Source organism: Lepisosteus platostomus, chromosome 25, assembly GCF_059453375.1.
Source record: "Lepisosteus platostomus isolate fLepPlt1 chromosome 25, fLepPlt1.hap1, whole genome shotgun sequence".
NCBI lineage: Eukaryota > Metazoa > Chordata > Actinopteri > Semionotiformes > Lepisosteidae > Lepisosteus > Lepisosteus platostomus.
The window spans coordinates 11,036,375-11,063,237 of NC_142635.1; the positions used below are offsets into that span (position 1 = coordinate 11,036,375).

The 26,863-nt window shown below is 39.5% G+C and overlaps 1 protein-coding gene across 6 annotated transcripts in view; it reads left to right on the top strand.

The window, feature by feature from the left end:
• ncam1a (neural cell adhesion molecule 1a) overlaps positions 1-25,840 on the top strand; it is a 242,147-nt gene extending 216,307 nt beyond the window's left edge. For 5 of the 6 annotated variants that reach the window (XM_088619965.1, XM_088619959.1, XM_088619961.1 and 2 more), the window contains 6 exons: positions 3,384-3,508; positions 4,527-4,707; positions 12,871-13,078; positions 13,580-13,696; positions 16,089-16,766; positions 22,262-25,840. In XM_088619965.1, the coding sequence (XP_088476091.1) occupies positions 3,384-3,508; positions 4,527-4,707; positions 12,871-13,078; positions 13,580-13,696; positions 16,089-16,766; positions 22,262-22,382 (1,430 nt within the window). In that variant the 3' untranslated portion in view covers positions 22,383-25,840. The remainder of the gene's footprint in view (positions 1-3,383; positions 3,509-4,526; positions 4,708-12,870; positions 13,079-13,579; positions 13,697-16,088; positions 16,767-22,261) is intronic. The other variant, XM_088619964.1, reaches the window with a different exon arrangement.
• Positions 25,841-26,863: the final 1,023 nt, after the last annotated feature.

Genomic DNA, 26,863 nt, shown 5'->3' on the forward strand with positions numbered 1-26,863 from the left:
GTTTAGTCTGCGTTTTTTACAAAGTAAAATTAATTATATTGTCTGCTTAATTAGCTGCTGTTGATTTCTGTCTCCAAACACTGGCTTGGAGGTGCAAGCTTCACTGCTACAGGATAAGATAAAAGGCAGGTTAGCAAGTAACTGAGCTGTAATGGGGAAGACATTAAAAAAGAGCAGCATTGCAAAAGAAGCAAATGGTTGACCTGAACATCAGATTTTCTTTTTCTCATTTTTTTAAAGAGAATCCATTTGAGCCAAATTCTTCACCTTTAACACCTAACCCAGCCACAGTTTGCCTGATAGTTCTGAGCATTGCTTTTCATTAATCCCTGCTACCCTAACATTTCCAAAACTATAACAATTGACAAGCCTTGTGAAGCCACTGACCCGCCAAAAAGCATTGCACTTTATGATTTTATTTTTGTTTTACAGTCTTATGTTTTAGTGTCACCTGTTTTTTTTAAGAAAACACATTATTACAGTGTTCCTGGCCACTGTTCGAAATGAACTAACAACGACAATCACCAAACATTGCTGCATGCATGCAAGTTAGAGTTCCTTTGTTTCTCTTATTCCTTCCTCTCCTGTTTATAGATACCTTTTCCAGCTCTGTCTGGATTGAAACGTTTGCTTCTTTCTGCATGTCAGTTTTGTGTTGTCCTGCGAATGTACTTTTTCCTCACCCTGTGTGTTATTCACATGTATTGATCTGTGCTTCAAATCCGGCCAAAGTGTGCTGTTCTCGAAGTGGAGTCCCATTTACACTTCTTACAGGGTCTAACCTAGCTTCTAGTGCAGAAGTAGTTAAACCTAATGGGCCAAAAAAATTAAGTGTGTGCACTTTATTTTTAACCTTCTCTTGATGTGTTCAAATCAGTATTAAAAGTTTAATGTTGCAAAGTGTTACTGTTCATTTCTGCAGTAAAGTGTTGATCCTATCCTTGTTATATACAGTAAGAAGTTCCCTTCCCAAAATAATGAGTTCAAGAGTTTTAAAAAACCCCGTGAGTTTCATAAGGACAACTTGACCTTTTCGGTGTAAATAGGGTATGACAACTCATGGGGAGTTTTCTGTAGCACTGATCCTTAAAATAGAAGTATCTCCTGCCACAGACAGACACAGAAATGGGTGTCAGTCAAAATAGTGCAGATAGAACAGCACCATCTTAAAAGGTGTCTGCTTTTGAATCGTTGTTCAGCTCATACTACCTACAGTCAGAGATTGCCTACTCTGTCGCTTCTTTTCGCCCGGCTGCTATGCAGTCTAGTGGATCTGCCCTCCATCTCCAGATAGCAGTTCTAGGGCACAGGATGCTTTCACCCATCCAGTTGGTTTCCTCTGAAAAGGTGGCAGGACTTTCCCGCAGTCTTCTGGGAAATGTAGGCGAGGCAGTGGCCTTTATTTTGCCCCTTCTGCCATGCTGCCATAATATTTATGCAAAATTTTCAGTGTGGCTTTAGTACTTCAAGAACTGAAGTACTTCAACACGAGTCTCATGGTGATATATTTGACATTTAGGGTTCTACATCAAGGTATGAATAATAATAATGCTAATAATAATAATAATAATATCCATGTATACAGCTGGGTGTTTTAATTCCACAGTTTGAAGTACCTTGCTGTAGAGTGTTCTACCCAAGATTCGGGTCAGGATCCAGGAAGTGGTCACTTCCAGTCCTGACCCCTACTGCACACATGGTCTTACAGGGCAGGCTAATTGGGTGTAAATGGGACTCAGCAGCCAATACCAAAGATTCGGTTGATCTTTAATTACACACAAGGAGTGTGACAACAGGCAATATCATTACATTTTGAATAATTACTGTGGGTGCATGGTTTTTGCATGGTTTCTGTTAGTGTTACTCATTTATGTATAACCCTAATGGCTTTTTCTCCCTCTTAGCATCTGAGAAACCTTCACCTAACTGTGGAAATGATGCGTTGTACTGGACTAAAAAAATATTGTCACCTTTATTTAATAATTTGCCTTCTCTGTCACTAACTATTTTTGTTTTATTTCCAGCATTTATTAGTAGGAATAGGAGTAGTATCTAAAGAGGAGATCTTTAAAATAATATATGTTAACTTAGTCTTTCTTGAACAATAAAGTACCTGTCCACAACAACGATTGTGATAGAATAGTAATTTGTAAGTGTTTTGAGATTAAAAATAATAAATACTGTTAAAATATTATTACTATTAAGTGAAGAACACTTAAGTATTCATTCAATGTATTCATGTAAATATGTATTTGAGCAGTACTTGAGATTTATATGAACAGCTTACCTGTTATAGGGGGTTTCCAGTACTGTTTTTTCAGACATTTTTTTCTTTAGAAGGGGAATCATTCAGTAACATGGTTAATTGCCAGCCTTTTTAAACAAGGAGAAAAGACAAACACTTAAGTAGAGCCATGAGACCTGCATCGTGTGTGTTTGTATGACAAAACACTGAACTCATAGCGTAGCTGTGCCTCAGCGTCAGGTCAGCTGCAGAAAAAGTACAGAACTGGGCAAATTGGCCACATTGTTTAGAAAGAATTGCCTGAATTACACCAGCTGAGTTGTCATCAGTCAAGGTCTTATATTCTTCCAGGGAATGAAAGGAAAAGTCCAGTGGCGAGTCATCACAATAAATGGCTGTAAGAGAAAGGAAGTGCTTAATTATAATGCAAATTCTTTATGTAGCCATGAATGTATTAACTGTGCACCTAACATGCACATGGCTCTCCTCACACTAGATAACATAATTATGAACTATATGTTGTGATTAGGTAAGGTTGCTATATGTCTTGTCAGTGGACTGCTAGAATCTAAAATAAAAGCCCTGGGAGGGTTTTGTAGCCCCTTTGCTAGGGCTGCTTTCTGATGAGAATACTGTTTGAATGCCCATACAGTCTCGCTGTTCAGAAACGCGTAGCGCTCAGCAAATATGAATACATTTTTTTTCCACTTTCTTGAAAGTTAGATTGTTATTGATATTTAGTTCCTTCCAGGGTTTTGTGTTCTCCTGGGTTAAGCACTGCAGAAAACATGAAAGTGAAATCAAATCAAAATATCAGACTTCTTCGGGCAGAGTTTATTTGACTAATTACGTTACCATTTCCAAAATATTTCCGAATGCAAGGTTTTGAACCAGGCCTCCTGAGGAAAAGCAGATAAAAATAAGAATATTGTCCCCAGATATGCTTTAGGGACAACATAGGGGAGAAATACATGAGCTCAGGTGTCCAAATAGTGCATACCAGACACATGGGACCGGTAGGTAATACATAATTCACAAGGGCTGGAAGGAATGTTGTCACTGTGCTGTTCTGAGCTCCAGACAGTGGTAAAGGTCTGTACAGTCACTAACTGCACTGTCACTGGTATGTCCTCCCTAGGGGAACCCAGCCCTCCGAAACTGGACGGTAGAGTGATGGAAACAGGGAACAGTATGAAAGTCAACTGGATCAAGCAGGACGATGGCGGCTCCCCAATCCGACACTACTTAGTGAGATACAAACCTGTGAGTATAAGATAAGATTGGGTCACTTTACTGGCCATAGACAATTTCTTGTATATGAATATGTTCAGGACATTGTCAATTGAAAGACATGACGCGTATCAAAATTATCAGACAAAACACATTGCCCCTAATAACAACGTAAGATAAAGATCAAAACCAGGGTACAAAAAGTATAAACATTTTTGGAACCAAGAGTTTAAGAATGACTGAAATAATCAATAATCAGTTAAACGTAAAAGAAAATACTGTAATACAAGATAAATATTGCAACTAAAAGATGAGATAAGATCACTTTATTGGCCATATACAATTTCTTGCATTAGGAATTTGTCTCTTCGCATACCCCAGCTTTCTCTCCATGAGACACACAGACAGGGAGAGAAGCTTGAGATCAGAGCGCAGCCATTTATATGGCGCCCTTGGAGCAGTTGGGGTTAAGGGCCTCGCTCAGGAGCCCGACGAAGTAGGATTCCTCTGCCGGCAACCATCCAGCCACAGGCGCAGATCCTGAGCCACAGAGCCACCGCTCCACCCCTAACTCTGTATAACAGAGTTTTAGATTAACCTTAATTTCTGTGCTGTCATAAAGCATTCTGAATTTTTTCAGACTTCATTCCTTAAACCTGCAAAAAAAAATAGAGTATCGCCTAAACGTTTTCAATGTTTTTGTTTTAAATATTAAACTTAATATTCATTATTCTTTCTGGAGGCGCACAATGTCCCCCTTTTTCCCTGGCACAGCGCTTTGGTTTTTTCACTAAACCATTAAGGAAACTTTATTTTAGAAAACAAAAACGTTACTGCAGTAACATTGACAGGTACAAAATACAGCAGAATTCGAAGGGATAAGAGTAAAATGAAATGGAGGGTTGTGTTTCATATTTTTAAAGAGGGTATGGTAAAATTCGAAAATGGAAAGAACTAGTAGAATTAACACTCCCATGTCCGCGGTTTTTACTGTAGTAAATGAGCCCCTTGACAGTGTTTGTCTGGCTGTCTTCTACCTTCCGGTTTTTAGAAGCACATGCCAGACTGGAAGCCTGAGATCAGACTGCCGTCTGACAGTGAGTATGCCGTCCTCTCGGCCCTGGACTGGAATACCGAATACGAAGTGTACGTGGTGGCAGAGAACCAGCAAGGAAAATCGCAGCCTGGCATCTACTACTTCAGAACCCCCCCAGAGCCCACTGCTATCCCAGGTACCAGAAACATTGCTTACTGTACGAAGCCACTGCCAGTTGATGCTGGGTCACAGTGTCATGCCTCGTTTGCCTTTAAATCAAGGGTATTCCCTTTCTGTGTGAATTTAACACCATCTGTCCGCACGCATTGTCTGCTCTCTTTTTTCTCCCCCCTTTAGACCTATTTGAGCCGCAGTTTTCCTGTTGTAAATTGTTAGTCGCTTTCCGGGCCTGAGTTGTCCCAGTGCTTCCATACAGTTGTTTTCCGCCTCTAGCTGAACATGCTTCATGAAGCCTACAGTAAAACCACCTCCAGTTAGCGCACATTTAGTGCGAGTGTCTCGTTAGCGAAAGAGGGCTGGCTGCCAAGCAATTGAAATCCTAAAAACCCGAAACGTTACAAAAGCGGACAGAAAATACTCGCCGCCCTGTTGTGCTGATTTATGTGGAAACATGCCTTCAGCAACACAGGGGAAACTTTATCCCCCCCCCCCCCCACACCCCCGTGAGCTTAGTCACGGCTAAACTTCATTAGAGGCACTGGAGAATTAACAGGTCGAGGTGTGAATGATTTATCTCCGTTTCAAAAAAAGAGCAGAACATAGCTTGCAGCTGACATCTTTTTCTCTCATAATTTCTGCTTGACTAGTATGTCTCATCTGATGGGACTCCAGGCCTTGTCGCCCCCATTCTTCCCATTTCAAATTGTCACGGTTGCCCTGTACTGAATTGACAGTGCTCTTCTCAGACTTTGCATTTTCGCACTTTTGACTGGGCTGCCTCCCCTTTGAAATAGACTAGGCCTTTCTGTCTACTGCTTCTCTCTTATAATTCTCTCAGGTTTTGCCATTCTTGGATCTACTCTTTGTCACTCTTGATTCATCAGAAACCCGTGAATTTACATCTTTGATTGTGATTAAGACTGAGGAAAGATTATGAAATAATAAGTTGGTGAGACTCAACATTTCTTTGTAGAGATCATATTTATGGTTGAGACTACTTGTAAAAAATCATCAAAGACTTTGATCATCTAACACAGAAAGCCCCTATGTAACAAGGCCTATATGTACAAAGACCATTCAGTTATTAAAACCTAATTATCCTCCAACACAAAAGTCTTGCTTAGCGTAATAAATGTGTGCAGTGATGTAAACAATATCCAAAATTCCTTTTCAATATTGTCATTTAAAAAAAGTAGAATGAGTATTTGTCAATATCACTAGAAGATTATGGCCCCTTTCTGTGTTTTGTGGTAGTAAGTATGTGATGGCAAGTAATTGATCATACAAAAGGCTTGAAACTTTACAGAGAGTATTGAAATCTGTTTTGATTTATAAGTCATTCAGGTAGACCGAGTTTATTGAAGACGAACATCAGCTTGATTCTTGGGATGTTTGTTTCTCACTGGGGATGCAGCCCTTTGACCTTGCATGGTGATGCATTAATGGGATTAATCTGAAATTGCTTAACTGAGTTGTTAACTGGCAGTTGCCAAAGCATGGCACAGGGACTTGCTTTGTCTTGTGCTTGGGTTGGTCCCACCACTTACCGATGGGAGGTTTGGATAGTGACATCCCACTAGTAACACCCCAGGTTTACTTGGATGACCGTGTATCTGTTTTGCTTTCTACTTTCTTGTCCACGTCTTGACTGCTGTATTTCACTGATGTCATTTGACTTCACAAGTAAACAGTTTAACAAGCGTTGGCAAATTGGGGAAAAAGCACCATGTTTGGGCTTTGTAAACCCTGCCCAGATGTTTAGCATATCTGCTTTGTCAGTTTTCACAGCTTAAACGAAGCTTCTGTTTAATCCGCAGTTTGTTAAACAGGGAATGGGTGGCTGGATGAGATATTTAAAAGAAAGTTCGAGATTTTCATAAAGCATGTACACACAAGTAAGCACATGTAGGTGACACAGGTGCGTACTGTATGTCTTGAGAGTGCCGATGCTTTATGAAAATAAGATATTTCTTCTAACACCAGAAAGGAATGGTGTTCACCATTCGTAAAGTCCACTTAGGAGAGCGGTGTTGAACTGTACTGATGGTGAAACTAAAACTCAGTTGCATCATCCAAATCTCCCAAGCTTAAGCTGACTAAGAACAGACGCTACAGGTGCTCCTTCTAAAAATTTGCCACTTGAAGCAGAGTTTTTAACACCAACAATAACACATTGATGATGATCATAAGAACACCCTCATTATTTTAACATGTTTTTGCCATTACTTCTTTGTTTTTCATGGACAGCCTTCCCTGTGTGAGACTTTTTATACATTAACTGTCTACTTTAAATAGTTAATCACCATGAATAAGATGGTTAAGATATCAGGATGGTTTATAGTATCAGTTCTTCCTCATGAGTTTTTACCTTATATTTGGTTTGATTGTTGTTTAATTCATGCTTAATTATTTTCTTATTTAAATGCAAACTACTGTAGTACCTGTGGCTCAGTATTTGAATATCATACCTAGACTCTTATACAGTGTTAATGTACAGTAAATTGCTCGCTGTCAGGGAGGTTGTCCTGTTCTTGTTATTAGATTTTTTTGTCACTTGTCTACCACTTCCTGTATGGTTCATAACTCCTCTGCATCTTCACCTTTTTCCTGACCTTCTAACTTTGACATTCGGCCTGCTTTACTGCCCCGTGTCATCTGCTGAGCTTTCTTACTTGCTGTGTTTTCTTTTTGTCTTTTTCTTAAAAAAATATACCTTTTCTCTTAACTTGTGTGGATTTTTTTTTTTACTTTAGTTTGTTTCAATTTACCTTCCAATCTTACGTTTCTGTATTTATGACCTATTTTTCTATCTTTCTCTTTTTCTCTCTTTTTTCCCCCTCCCTCTCCCCCTGTTTTTCTCCCTCTCCCCTTTTTATCTCCCTTTCCTTGTCTGTCTTCATACGTGGTCGTGGACACCTATGGATCATCACATTATCATGTGCACGGATTTGTTTAATTTTTTCCTACACTTTTTTTATGCAAATATTTCACTGTATAATTCTTGCTCTCTGGAAACTATGGGGGGGTGTTTTGTCTTGTTACTTTGTGTCATCAGCAACCTTGGGCTGTTCTTCAGTGACCTATACACTGATCTCACTCGTCTCCTCCGTACTGACTGTGTTCTTACTCTCATAGACTTTGTCTCAGTAAAGTTAAAGACTGCCTGCCATTTCATATCAAGGCTGGCTGATTGTTTTGTATGCCTTTTCAATCCTTGCGCTGAAAAAGAGCGAAATATCAGCTTAATGTTGAGGATGGCGGTGGGCAGCAGGAAGAGGTCGTTCCTTGGTACTTCTGTTACTCAAAAGCTTTCCTTCCCCCCTCCCCCCTTTGTTACGTAAAGTAGAACAAAAATGTTCAGCAAGGCAACAGACTCTATCTTCAAGTTAACAATAACCCAATGTCCCTTTTTCCTTTCCATTATCCCATTTAAGAATGCGTGGAAACGCCACCGCAAACGCTGTGCCTGACTGTGCAGACACATGCTCTAGTGGTCATTCTGTGTACATTTAAAAAAGTAACATTAATAAAAAAAAACATTGAAATGGGCACAATAAGTGAATCATTTTCAAATCCGTTCCCGTCTGTCACTGTCTGATATGGTTCCTAATCCATTAATTTGTCACACGTCTGTCATCATAAAACTTCTTTATGGTGAGAAGCAGAAGACACCAATTTCCATAAGAATTTAAAAGATAAAATATACCCCTTTTCAGATTAGAACAAATGGTGCCCATGAAATGATTTCTTGTTTTGAAAGATTTTTCTAGGTTAACTGGAATTATCTGGAATTATCAAAAATTGATTACTAGAACTCATATGTTGTATTAACTAATATGGCTGATGCTTTTATCCAAAACAACCTACATTTTAAACCCTTTTATACAGTTGGGCATGGGACTAGAACAGTCTGATTGAAGTACCTTGCTCAAGGGCACAGCTGCTGTGTCTGACCTGGGATTTGAACCCATAAGCTGTAAAGTTTTCCTTTTTTTCCATTGATATTCATAGATTGTGATTTGTTCCTAGTTAACTCTCCTTTTTAATACATGAAACTGGTGTGCATCCATGTAGTAAATGTGTGTTTTTTAACTTACATATACTGTACATTGCTTTTGGAGGAATGGCTAGAATCATTCTGAATATTTACGTTATGCATTGAAGTGCTTGAAAGCAAGTGTTTTGTGTTGCAGTTTTGTATGGATTAGATTACACTTTCATTTGAGCTTTTCCAGCTGCCCAGCAGAGAGAAGTGTGTTTGGATCTAGGATGATTTCCTGTTTTATGGCTATAGAAAACTTTAGATGGCTAAAAATGAATTATTTATCGAAGAGAGCCAAAAAGCAGATACAGTGGTTATTTCTCTCTTTCATTGTTTGGAAAATGTATGTGATTGTATAATATGATTTCGAATTTTGAGGAAAATTGTTTTAAGGCAGGGATGTGTAGTGTAGTAAGTGTAACCATTCTGTAGGTTCTGGATCAAGACCTTATGGACTACAAATAATAGTTGTAATCAAGCTCAGACTGAGGCTAATATTTTCATACATTTTGCTCCACACCTCAGTCACCCCAAAATGGTACAGAGGTGAGGTACAGTAAATGGAACTTGTATGCCAATCGTACTGTTTGATTTTCTTATTCATGACTCTCAGTGTGTTTTTTGCACAAGTGGGGGGATATTTCCCTTGTCCAAAATGGTGTCAAATATGAAAACGACAAAGAGTACTGGAAAAGGGCTGAAGAGCGTTTAAAAAATAAATTTTCTGTCGACTGTTTTGCTCTAAAAACTGCACTTTTAGGGACACAACGGGTGTGTTAACTGTGTTCTGTGGTTCAATTGCATAAGTGTTTGATTTATTTTTTGGGTTTCATTTTAACACAGGGCGTCTGTTAATGTTTTTCTGTGATTCAGAATAAATAACAGGCCTTGGCTATCATTTTTTTCATATGTGCAAAGGATGTGCAAAGGATCACTGTGGCTCTGCTTTTCCTGTAGTGGAGCACCACCTGGAAGGTTAGCAGACTTTGAAGTTGTATGTGATCACTGCTGAATCAGTGTAAAACAATAGCCTCAATGAATTGTTAACGTTTAGATTTATGTTGAAGGTCCTGTGCTACAGTAGATTGTAAGGTTAATCTTAAAAAGATCCATACTTTTTTCCTGAAAGTTAATTCCATTACTAAAGATCCATTGTTGTTTACTGTGTACGGTATGAGCTATAATCACTCTCTGCACAAGAATACTGCTTGGAAGTCACTAATCAACAAATTATTCATCTTTGCACTAGATGAACACTTGATTCTTGGCTGCATCAACATTTATTGAAGCCTCATTTTATGTCTGTAGGATAGATATGTAATTTTATTTCAGAAAATGTGTGAATGAAAGCCTTAGTCTTTTTGAGGTTATTTACAGGCTCAGTAAAAGGCATTGTGTCTAACAGTTGATAAGATTTGCACCTGTAAGAACTGACAGATACAGAATTTTGTTTTGTGGTTTGTGTGCATGTACTGTAACTGAAGTAGTCATACCCCCTAGGTGCAAGTCTCACTGATATCTTCTCAGATTTCCCCTTAATGTTCATATTAAATGCAAACTACTGATCAAATGGGCTTTTACCATCTCTAGCCCTTTACAAAAAAAGGAAGGAGAACCTATGAATAATTAAGTGTTTTACTGACTCAAGATGAGAAAATGTAGTTGCTGGAAGGCATTCTTGAAGATCAACTTAACTGTTTAGCAGCAATTGCATTAAAATAATTGTATGGGTAGCTTGTACAGAGAGAATACCGTTGCCTGTAGGCTCAGTGGACCGTTTATTAGCAACATTTGCATATTCTGTCTTTCGTAAGCACCTTTATGTTTTACTAAATTCAGCCAGAACAAAAGGCCCTGATACTGTGTTCAACAATGAATTGAAAATGAGACTTGAATGTATGATGTTCACACGTTGCTAATGCACACTGCAACAATGGATGAGAAACATGTCATGATACACATTCACCTGATGAAATATAAACTGTTGAATTATTTTTGTAACATGTAGATTAACTAGAATAAAAGAAGTGCTTCCCTTCTAATTTTAGGCAATTAGATGATTAAATCTTGATACAAATGGAGCTTGATACAACATTTAAGAGCTGTAACACCCAAGAAATAGTTTGCGCACAATTAGCTACAGTATTTTAATAGTTGAAATTACTTATAAAAACATCATTCTAATTGACTTTTTGTTCTTGTATGTCAAGTTACAATTTTGTTAATTGGATTAGACAAACATGGACAGTGCAAAGCCCTTTAATAGCAGTAATGAGTAGATTTGTGGTTTTTAAAAAATTATTCTGCTTACCTGTCTTTGAACAAGAGCTTGTACTGTACGTTGTTTTCTTCAGGAGACTGAGATGAGAACTGAAGTGGGTCTTTTTAGCACAACTGCAAGGGGAACCTTGTGCTGTCTTTCATAAACGTTCCTTAAGTGTAGCATGTGAGAACGTATGGTCCTAAAATAGGAGGAACATTTCCTCTGGTTGAAATATTCATGCAGAATCACACTTCAATAAAAGCAAAGAATAATACAAATTGGCCACAAAAGGTGATTGTATCATCATTTTGCTGTGGATATATTTTGTTCAGACGGGATATCTAATATGCACACTTAAGTGTCATGTACAAGAATCTTCAAAATGCAGTAAGTCAGTTTTTTCAATTCCCAACCTTATCTCACTCCACATCCTGGTGATTAGAACTCTGTGGCTCCGTGCTGAGACAGATGCATGTGTGTGAACAGGGAGTGCCGAAATTCAATATTGTGTATTCGAGAAACACACAAAAAACTGTTAGAAATTTAATAACCCAAAATGATTTAAAAAAAAGATTAATAAAAAAAGGAGAAAGTTCGACTTGGATGACACTTTGTGTTTATTTTGTCTGGGGTTTTCACCTTACTCTTGTCTTCCTTGTATTTTTTTGTTTCTGATGTTGTAAACATAAAAATTAATGCACACTGTGGGACCTTTGCAGGCTATAACTAATAATTTTGACAGTGTTTCTTTGGGATATGAAAGGACACCAACAAAATTGAATGGATTTGCACTGAGTAGTTACACCAAGTGGAATATGCTTGATGTTTCAAATGTCAGTATCACACTATGTGTAACAAACACATTCTTTAAGCACACGTCTGGCTGGAAATGGTGCGAAACCTCTTCAGTAACTTGTTAAAACTGCTCAGTTGTTTGGTTATATAATCCTTACATACTGTCATTCTTTGCCCACATGGATAGCAAGTCCTGCATTAAAAGTAAGAAAGGGTAACATTAAAATCACAAAAATCTAAATATTAGTGGATCCCTATAATATCAAAATGAAAATGATTTTTTTTCAAGTTTGTACCTACTGTTAGATAGTAAGAGTGGTTCTTTCTCACCTAGTGATTATACTATTGTTTTTTTAATCAAACATGCATTTCTCAGGAATGCAAATGCACACTGTTGTGTGCATTATTTATGAGCATTAAATGCATGTAGTGTAGCAAGGTTTTTTTATCAAGCATTAATTAAACTTTTGGTATTCATTTGCGGTAAGTATTTTGTATTTTCCTTCACTTAAAACATGAACACCTTTTTATGTTTCTTGCTAAGTTACTGTCACTTGCAGATTGTTCTAGCACATATTCTTCCAAGAGGTTATAACACATCAGTGTTCTTTCTTTATGACAGGAATGTTCAATAGTACAGAAAAAAAACACATTCAAGTCAAATGCAGATGCAAAAGACACGACGCTCAGTTTGAAAATCACAAATCTGTTTTAGCTGTTTGCAATCTAATTGGTTACAGAGGGTTGCTAAATTCTAAACTAAAATATTTAATTGTGTAATGTTTCAGTTAATTAAACTGGTATAGACAGTGGCATATAGAATCTTGCCTGATTTTCACATATTGAGTAACAAGTATCAGAGGCAGACTCAAAATATTGTATCTATTCTTGTATATTTCTAAGGAAGCAAGCCTCATTTGTTACCAAGTTAATATTTTGTGTATGGACTTGCATGTCTCCAGATCTGGTTTGGTTAGATTAATTAACATTTGAAGAGTTTATCTCAGATGGGATTACGGGATTTGTTGTTGCTTACTGAAAATCATGTTTCTCTGTTTTTTTTTTCTTTCACCCTGAAGATTCTGTGGCTAGTGGGTCAGGGCTGAGCACAGGAGCCATCGTGGGAATCCTAATTGTCGTGTTTGTCATCTTGTTGGTGGTCGTGGACGTCACCTGCTACTTCCTGAACAAGTGCGGCCTGCTCATGTGCATCGCTGTCAACTTCTGTGGGAAGTCGGGACCCGGAGCTAAGGGCAAGGACATTGAGGAAGGGAAGGCGGCTTTCTCGTGAGTTACCGCGCGCGCGCTTTTTGCGTGCCACAAAAGAAACGTTGCAGAGACAGCATCAAACTTTCGTTCTGAGCACTCAACAGGAAGCACTGCCATCCTTCAAATCTCAGCCAGGGGAAAGATAATGTTAACAGGCGTTTTCCTCTTTTATCTCCTTTCCTGGCGCAAATCCTTTTTTCCTCTTGTGTGCAAAGATACAGAACATTTCAGAGTTTGAATATATGTTAGAAACCCCCATTGTGACCGTAACTAATGGTTTATCGAAATCAAAGGGAATCGTATATGCTATCTTATGTTCTGCATAATAGTCAATTTTATTTACTTTGTTTTTGAGGTGATTCTTTATCAGTTGAACTAGTAAAGCTAAATTCCTAAATTACTGACCCCGTGAATGTTTGTTTCTCCTAATTATAAATGTTTCTCTTTCCCCTGGAGCTTTTAGTGAATGTGTTTAAAAAAGCAAAATTCCTACACATACTGTACACTGTTTGCTTGCAGGAAAGATGAATCCAAGGAGCCTATTGTGGAGGTGCGAACAGAGGAAGAGCGCACCCCAAACCATGATGGGGGGGGACAGACAGAGCCCAATGAGACCACCCCACTGACTGAACCTGAGTAAGCACCATACCTTGCTCTTAGCTACCTCAGTTACTCGACAGTACCTTCCAGGGATCATCTCTCATACACCTTTGTCACTGGCGTACCCAACCCAAGCCGGTGCCAAACTTGTAACTCTCTGCGGATGTCCAGTGCAGGTTGGGACCAAAGTGCAAGGCCTGATGTCACATGCAGAGCATGTGGAGAGTTATAGGAGAGAAGAGTAGGAAAGAGCACCAGCTTCCATCTTCTCAGAAGTGGCAGAAATGTGCCCTTTACTTGTGAAATCCAAATGCATTCGGTCATACACCGTTTTCTGAGTTCCGAAACCTTCTGGATGAAGAGCCTGCAGTTCTTCAGCAGCCCAGGACTATTCCTCAACTCCACCCGGTACCTCCCCTCTTTTTTTCTAGAAGCAACATGCTTCATCACTGCCCCCTGGCCTTGCGACTCAGCTGTACTCAGGTGGCTGGGCTGGAGTTTCAGAGGCTGGTACACACTTGGCTGACACCAAAACAGCCAGTGGAAAACTCACCTGGAGCTGTACCACAGCAGGCTTGTGTGACTTGGGAGTGCCAGTGGAAAAGGGCTGTTAGAACAGCTAGAGAAAAACCGGACGGCTTCCAAAGAGGTTGTTGTTCTTGTGGTCTTGTTGTTCCTGGAAATCTTGTGATTTCCTGTGGAGTCAGTCAAGTGGCTCACAACCACTGGACCCTATTGGCATTCTGCACATCATCACGAGGTTTAACCTGCCCACTGCAATATAATCAGATGTAATTTGTAGGTTTCAAATGAAAGTGTAAGGTCGTCTTTTTCATCCAGAATTAGGGAAGACGAGATAGAATTTATGGGTGCAGGGGGTAAGAGGCCAGTCGAATGCTCAGTCCTGTTAATGTGAGCCCATTAATAAGGACAGAGTGATATCAAAAGCCCCTCCTGAGGGGCTTAGCCAGTAAAGGCGCTTGTGTGAGCACAGGTGGAGCTGTAAAATCACAGGCTCGATTCTGCGTCTCGTCACTGACTGTGACTGGGATTCCCCCAAGGTGGCGCTGTCGAGGGATGGGTGCGATAAATCACCCAGCGCTCTCTCAGCACTTAGCGAACACCCCTTTCCAGGCACAGAGTGCTGTTGCTGAAAGACGCACCTCTCCTCCGGCTGACAACGAGCCCCCAGGGTGGGGCTGTGTTACTTGTGGTGCGTCTAAGAAAAAAAAAACATCTTGAAAGTGGGCACGTCTGCTGTCTTCCCCTGGATGGCAGGGATCTTAGCCGTGAACTAAGACTGAAGAAATACACAGTTGTTGATTCTAAATTGAGCAAACTGAACAAAATATTATGATTAGAGATGCTAAATTAAAGCAAAAACTGCTGGTAAGTAAAACTGAAGAGGGGTTAATATTCTGTTCCACCAGGTGAAAGCCATACCAGGAAATTACAGCTGAATGTTAGCAGTAAAACTGAGTTGCCTGTGTTACTACTGAGTGCCTTGGCACCTGTAGTTCCTCGTTTTGGTTTGCTGTTCATTTGTGGGTTGTGAATCTTTGTGAAGCAGCTATAATATCATAAGTGTCACCCACCCTTGTCCCTTATCAACATACCTATCAGTGTGTAGCCCACAGAGCAACTGTCATCACGGAAGTTAACAGTCACAGACAAATAGACTGTCAACAGACACATGAATTCAAAAACCTCAACTTGTGATGCTGTCTTAGTAGGAAGGAGAAATATCACCCTTTTTTTACAGAAAGAGAATAGCAGCTGCCATCAAACAACATAAATCTAAATATAACATTCCATCACAGGAATCTCATTCCATCTTATTTTTCAAAAACAAGTATATAATGAGAAACAGCAAAATAGACTGGGAGTTTTGAGAGTTAAATTAGTCTTTTATTTCGTCCTGGAGAAGTGAGAAAGGTCCCTTAAGCCACGATATCTAAAGGAAGAAAGATTCCTCTTCAGTTCCAGGATGCAATTTCACTTCTTCATTCTGTTGGAAGCATTGCGAATCGTAGCAAGGAATTGCTTTGTCAATAATCATACACAAGAGATATTTAGTGAAGTAGCAACATAAGGATTGCTACGTTTGCCGTAAAAGAAAGAGAAATGCCCAGTTTGCGTTGGCAGTTTGTTTGTGGCTGCACCTAACCCTGTTTATTTCTGCTCCCTGGATCTAAGCAAGCAAAACCCCCTTGCTCTGCCTTTGCGATCATTTTATTTCTACAGCCGTTGACCGAAAACTCGGTTGGCTCACCTTCTCGGGCTTTACTTCTGTGCTTTTATAACTGCATGCTGCACTCCCTCACCATGTATGCTCGTGCCTTTGAAACACTCCTTCTCTTTTTATTTCCTCCTGTCACTGCTGCTATATTGTCTTTTTTTTTTTCTCTTCTACTCCTTATCCTCACAGGCACCCCGCTGATACCACAGCTACTGTCGAGGACATGCTCCCTTCTGTTGCCACTAACTCTGACACTGTCACTGAAACCTTCGCCACGGCCCAAAACAGCCCCACTAGTGAGACCACCACCCTCACCTCCAGTACAACCGCCCCAGCCGCAGACCCCAAACCTGCCCCCGTCCAGCAGGCAAGCACGCCCAAAGCAGGCGTCGCCACCCCCGCCCCGCCCCCCGCCGCCGCCGCCTCGGATGCTGCCCCCCAGGTGGCCCCTCTGGTCGACCTCAGTGACGCCCCCGCGCCGGGCGGCCCTGGCAGCGCTGCGGACGCTCCTAAAGCTCCCAGCGTGCCCACCGCCCCGGCTGCCCCGCCCCCTGCCTCCGAGCCTCCGCAGCCCGAAGCCGCAAAGGGCCCCGGGAACGAGGGGGCGCAGACCAGCGTGGCGAAGAGCCCCGCCGAGGCCGTCGCAAACCCCGCGAGCCCGAAGAGTCCCGCTGTCACGGACAGCGCGGCAAACCAGGACTTTCAAATTGACGGAGGACCCTTCAAGACCTCGGGCATTGATCTTGCGAAGGATGTTTTCGCTGCTCTGGGCTCTGCTTCTCCTCCCGCTGTGGCTGGCAAGCAGACTGCTGAGCCTGCTGCAGCCCCTGCAGACTCCGCTGTACCGCCTGCTCCGGCCCAGGACGAGTATGGCTTCTCCTAGACTTTTGTTGTGTGTGGGTTGTGCCGTTTGTCGCGTCGTTTGCGTTGCCTTGCCTGGTGTCTTGTCCTGTGTGTGTGTGTGTCCTAGGTTGTGACCGCGCTTTCTTCCACTAACACCTCTGCTTGAGCATGAAAACTAGTCCCAGGGCGGAGGGAGTCTCTCATACTCGAGTAACGGCGATGCGACGCACCAGCAGCTGTTTGTTTCCCCTGATACTACAGTAATAACTACATCCTAAACATCCTCTATTCCTGATGACCAAAAATCACAAAGATGAAATATGTTATTCCAGACTACATTCTGTACGTTTTTTCCACTTTGAAAGTGCCGCGGGAGTTTTTTTTTGTGGCAGATCTGCCAAAGGAATTTTGTGGTTTACACTTCTTAGTTGCCCTTTATTTTTTCTATCCGAAATATCGCATTTAAAAAGTGAATAACTTGGCACCCCACCATATAAATCTTACATATTTACAAATGTCTTTCTCTGTAGGTACAGTAGCAGTGCAAAATGTAGTGGCTAGTGATAGCTTACCAATAGCTTTGTGCTCACAGAAAAGCCATCCAGAGCACAACAACGCAGCCTGGGTTACAGCTGCAAAGAAACAAGCACACGTTAGTTTCAAGCTGAAAAGTAAAATGGAATTAGAAATAAGGCATTTCAGTTTTGAAGCCTCTGTACAGGGGTGTGTGCATGCGTGAGAAGAAAACTCCACTGCTTAAATGTTTATCATTTTCCAAATTTTCTTTTATTTTTTAGCTGGGAATTAAGCTTACAGTATTTCTTGGCATCTCACAGGTTAACATTGCCCCCCAGAGTTAGTCAAGTGGCTCCTAAAACCCTATGTGTAAAGATGTGCTTTTGTTCTCAATTTAAAATTCACTTCCCCTTAGTTTTCAGATCCACTAGTCACACTGTCGATGTGTAAGAAGTCCATTGAGTTATCAAGTATTTTCAAAACATATTTGAAACATTTTTTTTTTACAGTTTTCTTTGCTCAGACTAAAGAGCTCCTTTAACCTTGAGGACTACAATTAATTAGGTTGCTCTTCTTGTAATGCAACTTTAAAGTTTCCCAGAATGCTCTTATAACAAGATTATCTTTATTTTTTAATTGGTGTGTCTAAACAATCACATTTGTCTGTAAATGTTCATTTTTCCCATTTTTTCTAAGTGTTGTATCCCTTGAGCTACTATTCATTCAGTCTTGTTTCCAAGTTACTTTTTTTCCCAATAAAAACAGAGATTTAGATAGAAGATATGCCTGGAAGCAGGCATTACCGTATAATGTTTTCATCAACCAGATAAATATTTTCTCAGTGTGACTAAATAAAATATCAAGGCATTAGAAATCCTTTTTACTGAAATGTATTCTAAGAAGCATCAAATGGATTTTTGAAGTGTTATCACAGATACTGACACCGCCCCGAGACTGATAGAAAACATTATAAAAGGGATTTCCTCACGCACATCCGTGCTTAATGAATCAAATTATGTTCTCTGTCTTGCAATGTAAAGTTGGCACATTCAGAGATGATCCAAACAAAAAGAGGAAATGAACTCGCCTTTGGACGTGACCAGATTTCAGAGGATGATAATGTGACATTATTAATATTACTTGGCAAAACAGCATGGATACAGAGATTCCTGGCAGAAAGTGCAGTAGAACTTGACAGTTCTGACAAGGACTGTGCTAAGGATTTACAGCTTTGATGAATTCCTTTATGATTGATCTTAGCATTCAGCCATTTAGCTACCCTTTGTTACCGTTCTCTGTAACCCAGGGAAACAATAAGTATTTTTTTTTTATACTGTAGCTTTTGCAAAATAGTAATTAAATTTCACCAGCATTCAAATATAAATGAAAGTATAAGCCGTGTGTGTGTTCCCCGTTTTTTAACACCCACCAAAAAAACATGATAAAAATATTTATCAACCAGCTTTGCAATGTTAAAGCAGAGCAGAACTGACTTGGGGGGGGGGGAAGAAAAATGTGACAGTAACCTATCCTATTATTTTTTGCAGAAAATATAATTTGACGTTTATTTCAAAGTGCTGTTTGTAAGAATCAACCACACCACACAGAACAACCTTCTGCACACACATCAAATTTCATATACAGTATATACTGTAGGTATTCTACCCTCCTGACATGTTTCATACTTTGCCAACATGCTGTGGCTTACACTTTAGGTAAAAAAAATGCACAAAATACTAGATACACAGGATTTACTACAGTCCCGTACAGTGAAATAAGGATTATTTGCAGGGATTCTATTTATTTTTTTCAGGGCAACAAAGGGACTGCAGTCAAAATGTTTTGGGGAGGCATAATATTGCCATTTATTGCTGATTAGGCAGGAAAGGCTTGTAAAACATTGGAAGTAAAAATATAGAGAAGACAAGAAAGGAAATCAAAGATGATTCTGAAGGGAAGTAAATCAGCTTTGAAATGTTGTATAAGCTTAATACATTTACTGTAAGTGTCTCTACCAGGCACTGATGGCTGTGTTGGTGAGGACCGGTAATTACTAGAGCCAGTTTTATCAGGCCCTAGGAATTTTAGTTCAGCTTTCAATGGAAGAACAAGGCCTTCTTTTATGTTTTTGCAAAAGATGTATTGTTTCCCTCTCTTTTCTGCAAGTAAATGGATTGTACTGCAGTGCCTCTTTTTCTGCAGTCATTGTCTTCCTGTCACGTCTCACGTCAAGCACCTTGGCTCTTGTGCCTCTTTCCCTGCGTGGAAAGTGAATCCTATCACCAAGAGAATGGGATCCTGGTGAAGTACTGTGCTGCATCCCCTTTAATCATCGACACCAAGGCAACAGCCCTTTTCTTTGTCTAGTGCTTTTGTTTCCATTTTATTTCTGCCAGTAGAAGACACCATGATAGAGCCTCCAAAAGGATAATTACATAATGGCTAAAATGAGTACTCGACAGCTTTATAAAGTTCACTGTGGACAGATTTTATGAGGTCGCACTAACAGATAGGAGAACTAAAAGAGGTGTGTAGCGTTGATTGTCGGGTATTTTTTTTAGACACGACAGCCAGCTTTTCTGAATAGTATAACCTGTTTCATTGAAGAAGTAATGCTGTTTGGCCACGTTGAGGAGATTCCGCTAATGAACAGTATGACAAAAGTGAGAATCTCGTTAGGAAATAAAGAAGACCGCTTCTTCTTCACCCGAAAAGTAATTCAAATAAGATGAAGGGGGGGATCCCCCAGCATGCCACCAAAGCAGAGTGGAACAAGCTGTCTCATGTGAGATGTATTGTAAGACATTTGTACTGTATGGCACCGCTTCAGCTTATCAGCTGTTTGCTTCCATATCAGCATCCATCATCAGCCAAGCAATTTAGATCTCTGAAATTCAGGCATAAGAACAGGCGATGCAGAGATCACTAAGACATAACATTTTTCTGCAGAGGATAAAGGTCAGCATTTTACTGATGTGCTAATCCTTTATCTTTGATAGACTCCCTACTGTTGTGATTACTATCTGCCATTGTGATTACCTGTGAAGTAAGCAGGTTTTTATTAGGCATGTCCTCATAAAACACAGGTGCTCAGGTTCCATGGCACTTTTCCACCATTTCCTCAGGTCTTAAATTCAGAAAGCCTCGGCTATGGTCATACAGTAAACGAGTTGAAGTGTCTCATAAAATGGAATGATAGAAGGATGAATCGAATGAAAACTGTGAGCATGGAGCCAGACACTTCCAAGATGCTACTAATGAGAAAAAACCTGATTGTGCAAGTATCATGGTGTACAGAGCAGAAACAAAACGTGGCCTTTCTGAGCACATGACATCTTTTGGTTCTTCATAGGATTTGTGGTTAGGAAAATCCGCATCTCTCTGAAGGAGCACTGCAGCGTTGCAAAATGACATGCAGCGTACTGCTTTTAGAGCTGTGTTTATGGATATCCTAATATCTCATGTCGGAACATGGACGTGGATACACAAGAAAGTAGGATCTCTAATGAGATATTTCTACATCAGTTACACTATTTCAGATTTTTTGGAAATGGGTTTAAAAAGTATAGTCTTAAAGTGCTACCCATCCTCAGCTATGGTTAGTGATCCAGGTATTGCCTTTACCTCTATTTTTTAATCACAGAAAATAAATGCCTCAGACTCTCAAATGAGTCTGTGAACTAAATATAGGGTGCCACACAAGTATTATCATTTACCAGTTTCATCAGTCAAAACTGTTCCATCTGATTACCATGCCTTAAGTCTTTAGATCTTTGTTTACAAAGAGGTGTAATATTTAAAGTAAAAAATGCTTTTGTTACTTTAAGACCGAATGGATGCCTCATGTACTGTAGTTTGTGTGTGTTTCAATGCACAACACACTACAGTCCTTCCTCTGTTACTGTAGAACTCTGTGAACATATTCTGCCCTTTAAGAACAACTCAGACCCCTGAAAAGGTCTAGAAATGGGCAGGCAGCAATTTTATCATTTTTTATTTTAATAACAAAAGGTCAGGAGAGGGGTAGTACCCCAGCTTCTACAAATCACTTGCCCACTTAGGTATAAAAACAGAACTGTTTTCCCTCCTAGCATTCTTTGCTCAGACGGCCCTCCATCGGACCCATTGCCATTGCAGCTACCCACTATATAAGAATCTAACAAGTAATAGGTTTATTCCATGCTGAAAAAAAGAAGAAAGAGAACACAACGTTTCGGCCGTGGAGCCTTCTTCAGGTGTCAAGTGACACCTTGACACCTGAAGAAGGCTCCACGGCCGAAACGTTGTGTTCTCTTTCTTCTTTTTTTCAGCATGGAATAAACCTATTACTTGTTCCTTTGCAGCCTACGCATGCTGACGCAGCTACCCACCTGAACTATAAGAATCTAATACTCTTTACAAATGAAAGGAGGCTTTTAGGCCCATCTAACCCATTTAGTGGTAGTTAATTGATCCAAGGGTCTCAAGCAGACATTTTGTTTTTAAGAAACAAGGATATTAGTTTCAGTAACATAGCTGGGTGTCTTGTTCCCTATTTCCACAATGCTTTGGAGCATGAAATGCCTGTTGTTCTAATTTTTTACAAGTACTTCCATGTACTATAGCTGCCACTTATGCCCAGATTGGTGTATCATTGTTTATTTTTTGGAAATTTGCAGGTCCCCTCATAGTCTTCTCTGTCCAAGCCTATCAGCGTAGATTAGGTGTAGGATGTCAGTAAAGGCGTGTCTTGGATGTACCTTACTTTTATGTCATTTAACATAAATCCATTACTTGTGTGAGTGTTGTTTTTTTACATCCTGATTTGCTTTTAATTTCTTGGTGAACAATTATAGGCAAACATTTCTCTGCAGAGTGTTAAATCTTGTGGAAGAGATTGTTTTTTTTTTGGGATGCAACATGCATTCAGCATACGCTTTAAGATGTGTTACAAGACTGTCGCAGTATTCAGGATTCAGACTGCTTAAAAACCCTTGTTTCTGTATGAATTTGTATCTTCACAGGAAGGTCCCTGTAGATGATAAAAGTAAACCGGAGGAAACAGAGGTGAAGAAAACTGGGTCAGAAGTGAAGACGGTGCCTAACGAAGCCACGCAAACGAACGCAAATGAGAGTAAAGCATGATCTAATAAACAGGAAAACGCCACAGTCACAGACCTACAAAATGTCACAAGAGCATCCAACAAAAATTTTAAAAAAGGTTTTCTTCAGTGTCTTTTATTATTTTTCAGAACAAGAAACATGCTCCTGTTCGTAGAATTGTAGAAAGAAATCAACTCATGTGCACTTGCAATTTCTTTTTTCCCCCCACTCATTCTCCCGAGTTTAGAAAGAAAGGAAAAGAGACTTATCCTTCAACTGGTACTGTACACTGTGTAGCTGTAGGGTACTGAGATGTTACAAATGGCTTGGTTTTAAACAGTGCTTCTGGTAGTATTTTCGCTTAAGAAAGAAAAGCACTGAAATGATAGTCTTTCAAATGAAAACGTACAGTATGTCACCTCATTAGCTGGATCAGATAACTATGGGAAATTCTGGTTTATAAAGAAACAGTCCTTACTTGTTGTGCACAGACTCCATTACTCTAGGCGTAGAATTTTATTGTTACTCATTGTTTCTGATGATCATTAAATGAAGGATTGGACAAAGTTTGGTTTGTTATATATTACATACTGTATACATACATATATATGTGTGTATCAATTTGCAGTGTTCATTTTTTCATGCAGGTTTTTTTTGCCATTTTTTTATTTCCAATGTTAATGGGTTATGGGTATGTTTGTTTTAACCCTTTTTTCTTGTGTTTAAAAATGTGTAAGAGTAACTGCCTTCTATTTTATTATTTTTTTATCATAATGTTTTTGGGTTTAGCATTAGAGCTTAGATCATTAGCATGCTTGCTTTGCAAAGGGTTTTATTTTTAGTTTTGAAATACAGTATGTTTACAGTTTTATTCTCTGCTAGCTCCCATTTATGAACACCTTGCTAGGCTCTTATGTAAAAAAGGGATAGACAAGTTGTCAAGAAGAAAGAGGGGAAAGGGGTTCATTTTAAACAATTAAAAATTACTTAAAAACGGACCATTAGGCTGCATTTTGACAGGTGTCATTATATATATATTCTGCCATTTGTCCATCTCTCTCCATGTCTTTCCATTTTGTTACTTATGCTGATATTTTGCCTGTAATTCAGGAGGGTCCAAGGAGGTTTTACATGTATTCAGCCTACCATAAAAATGCTCTCAAAGAGCAGAAGGACACTAAGTATAACAGCTGTGACAGAAAAGTCAACTGAAAAAGTGAAAGGGGATGCTTTCACACTTCTGTTTCCATCTTAGTGCTGTAGTCAGGAGCAGTATTGGTGCAGTACAAACCTTCAAGGTATTAGTGTCCGTTATCTTTAATGGCAGTAGCTTTGCTGTCAGTGAGATGCAGGTAGGATCCAAAAAAATAATATCAAGCCAGGCTTTAAACTTTGCAGAGAATAGACCCCTTACAATGATTGAGGAAAGGAAAAACACAGGTTGCCTTTGTTTACAGTAAGGGTAAAAATACACCATTAAGGCCTGTTTAAAAAAAACAAGTTGATCTGATATTTGAAAAGCTTATTTATTAAAAGAAAATAGTGCCCATTTTAATCTTGCTGAAAATCCATAATTACAGCTTTATCTGCTATTGTTTAACTCAATCAAAGATGCAATCTGAAAATAGACATTTTTTGTCTCTTTTTATACATATGAGAAAGAATACCAGATTTAATTCATTATTTAAACCATAACATTCTGCTGTGGAATAGGGGTTTCCAAGTTAAAATTGTAGACCAACCCTATTTTGTTTTGTACAGTACACTTCTGAGAACTTTTTTTCTTCATTTAGACTGCAAGCTTGTGCACTGTGAATGCGTGAATATCCTAGTGTGAATAAAATGTGTTCTCTGTCATAGTATTTAAAAAAGAAAAAAAAATCGACATAGTTTGGTTGTGAAAGGTTTAGAGAATAGTTAAGAAAAAAAAATGTTCCTTAAGAAAACAAAAGACATCAAAAACACTAAAAGGGGGAAACGAGGAAGAAAATGCCTTCGAAATTGTTCTTGTTGCGGCATGCATTCCACTTTCTTCAGTGTTTGCCTGTAATGGAGAAACAGATGGTCCAAGACTGCAGCCCAATGTTCTGATATATTGACCTGTGTAGGGCCTTTTCACTTCAGTGTCTATGTGTGCAGTCAAGGTAACGATAACTGATGGTGTCGCTAGTTTGTAAGTTCAAACTGTGAAAATACTGGTCTTGTCATTTTGCTCAATGTGTTTTTGCATATATTAGGCTCTGGGGATGAAAATGGAGGTAATCGACTTCAGTAACTTGTTCTTTTCATTAAAAGGGCTTGCTGTCTATGCCTACTTGTCACACAGACTGAAGCTTTTTCACTGAGTAACATTTCCAAGGTCTAGAGAGGTCATCTCCGGCTTGCTGTTAATTAGTTAAATTTGTGAAAAGTCACAAGTAAAAGCATTCGGAAAAGCTTTGACCTGGATAGAGCTGCACTTGGAGAAATTAAGAGTTGAAAAAGACTTAACACCATGGTGAATTGGAGTGCTTATTCTGTTTAACCCGTTGTGCTTGAACTAATTTTCTGGCAGCTACAGTATATGCTCTTACATCTCTGGAGTACTGCAGAGGATAGTGATTATACAGTAGATCACCTAGACCAGTCCTCGTAAGAAGATCTGTTAAGAATTTGTGCTCTTACTGACTCAACTATATGACTGGGGTCTGAGTCCTGGATTAAAATCTGCAGCACTTTGTTGAGATTGAGACTTTATAATGCTCCAAGATAAAAAGGCCTTTGAAGCTTGTCTTGTTAGTCAGTTTTTTGAAATGTTACTTGCTGTAGCCTCTTGCATACATTTTTACATAAGAGGCATCATGCACTTCAGCTCAGCAATGCAGGCTTACTTTGCTATAAAATGGGCGACGGTGAGGAAAGGTCTTCTGATTTCTTTTGATATGATTCCATACCATTCCTAACGATGCAGAATCCAAATCTCTCTATATACTGTATATATACAAGCGTATATCATTACATCAGTTGATTTCCGTATTCATATGAGCCAGAAGTTATTTCTCATGTGTTGTTCAAATGCCATTAATATGGGACCAAGTTTTTGCGAGTTTACACAAGCCTTTGAACTTGCATATTGTGCCATGAATTTGTTGACTGACAAAATTGAAGTCTATGAATTTGAAGGAATAAAATCTAAATCTCATAATGGAAAGCCAAATGTTAGTCTTAACAATTAGTCTAAGTGAGTCTTTTTTATGTATAAATATATAGAAAAGGACAGGTGCCTCATCCCTTTAAGAGGACCATGTCAAATTTCCAAGAAACCTCCATTGTCATTCCTACCCAGCATTCCCTGCTTTGGGGGCCTTCTCTCTTGTATACAACTTTTTACTGAGTGAAACATTGGTACCACCTTACTTTCCACTGTCACTGGTGTAAATACTGAGTACTAACCGAAAAATTTTGACTTTGCATTCTGTCAGAAATACTTGTGTTCAATAAAAGTTACAAAATAAAAAAAAGGTTTAAGTGTTTTCTTTTACCTATTTAGCAGTACTGTATTCTAGAGATACTGCAGTATTTTGGTTAAATCTAGTATGAATTTCAGAACAACTGTAGGATTGCACATTTAAAAGACCTGTTTTAGAGTATCATGAGTTGCTAAGTCCGAAATTACAAACATTTCTTGGAGCATGACCTTCCAGATATTGTAGGAATTAAAAAAAAGTATTCATTCTCAATTGAAATGCTAATTTAGTTTGCAACTGATTGTTAGGGCTTGGAATTCCCCTGAAGAGCCTAATCTAGCAAGCAAAAATGGAAAGAGACTCTGCAGGGAAGAAAAGTTATCTTTGATCAGACACTCTGGTCAAGACATTTTCTCAAAGTTTCAAAGCTGAATGAAAGTTATTCAGTCGTACAGAAGGGCGGGTAATGCTGTGGATTTCTAGAAAGTAATGTCATTCTTGGCTTGATTAAGGCCAATAAAACTATATAATCCCTTTACCTCGGATCTTTATTCTGATCAGTCAGTCCATATACTCTTATCAGTCACTGTGAGATTGTGGCCAACGGTTGAAATGCATTAGTTTAATAAATACACATTTGTTTTACTGGTAGGTTAGGTGGCTTCCAAGAAAAGTGGCTCTTGTGCAAGTGTGAGCGTGTGCGTGTCTGTCTGTGTTTGCTCTGTAATGGACTGGCGTCCCATTCAGATTCTATCCTGTCTTGTGCCCCGTTGCCTGCTGGGATTGCTGCTCCTCCACGACCCTGAATTGGATGTAGTGGTTAGGGAATGGATGGGTGGCAGCACATTCAGCAGATCTTTTCAGCACGGAATAAACCTATTGCTTGTTCCTTTGCAACCCATCAGTATGTCTGGACTGTGGGAGGAAACCCACGTGAACACATGGAGAGCATACAAACTCCACCCAGATACAGTAGCACCCCAGGAATTGAACCCAGGGCCCCAGAGCTGCTGCCGGAACGTGTCACCTTTCCAAGACAGCAAATTTGAGTTTTCCCCATTACTGGGAGGGAAACAG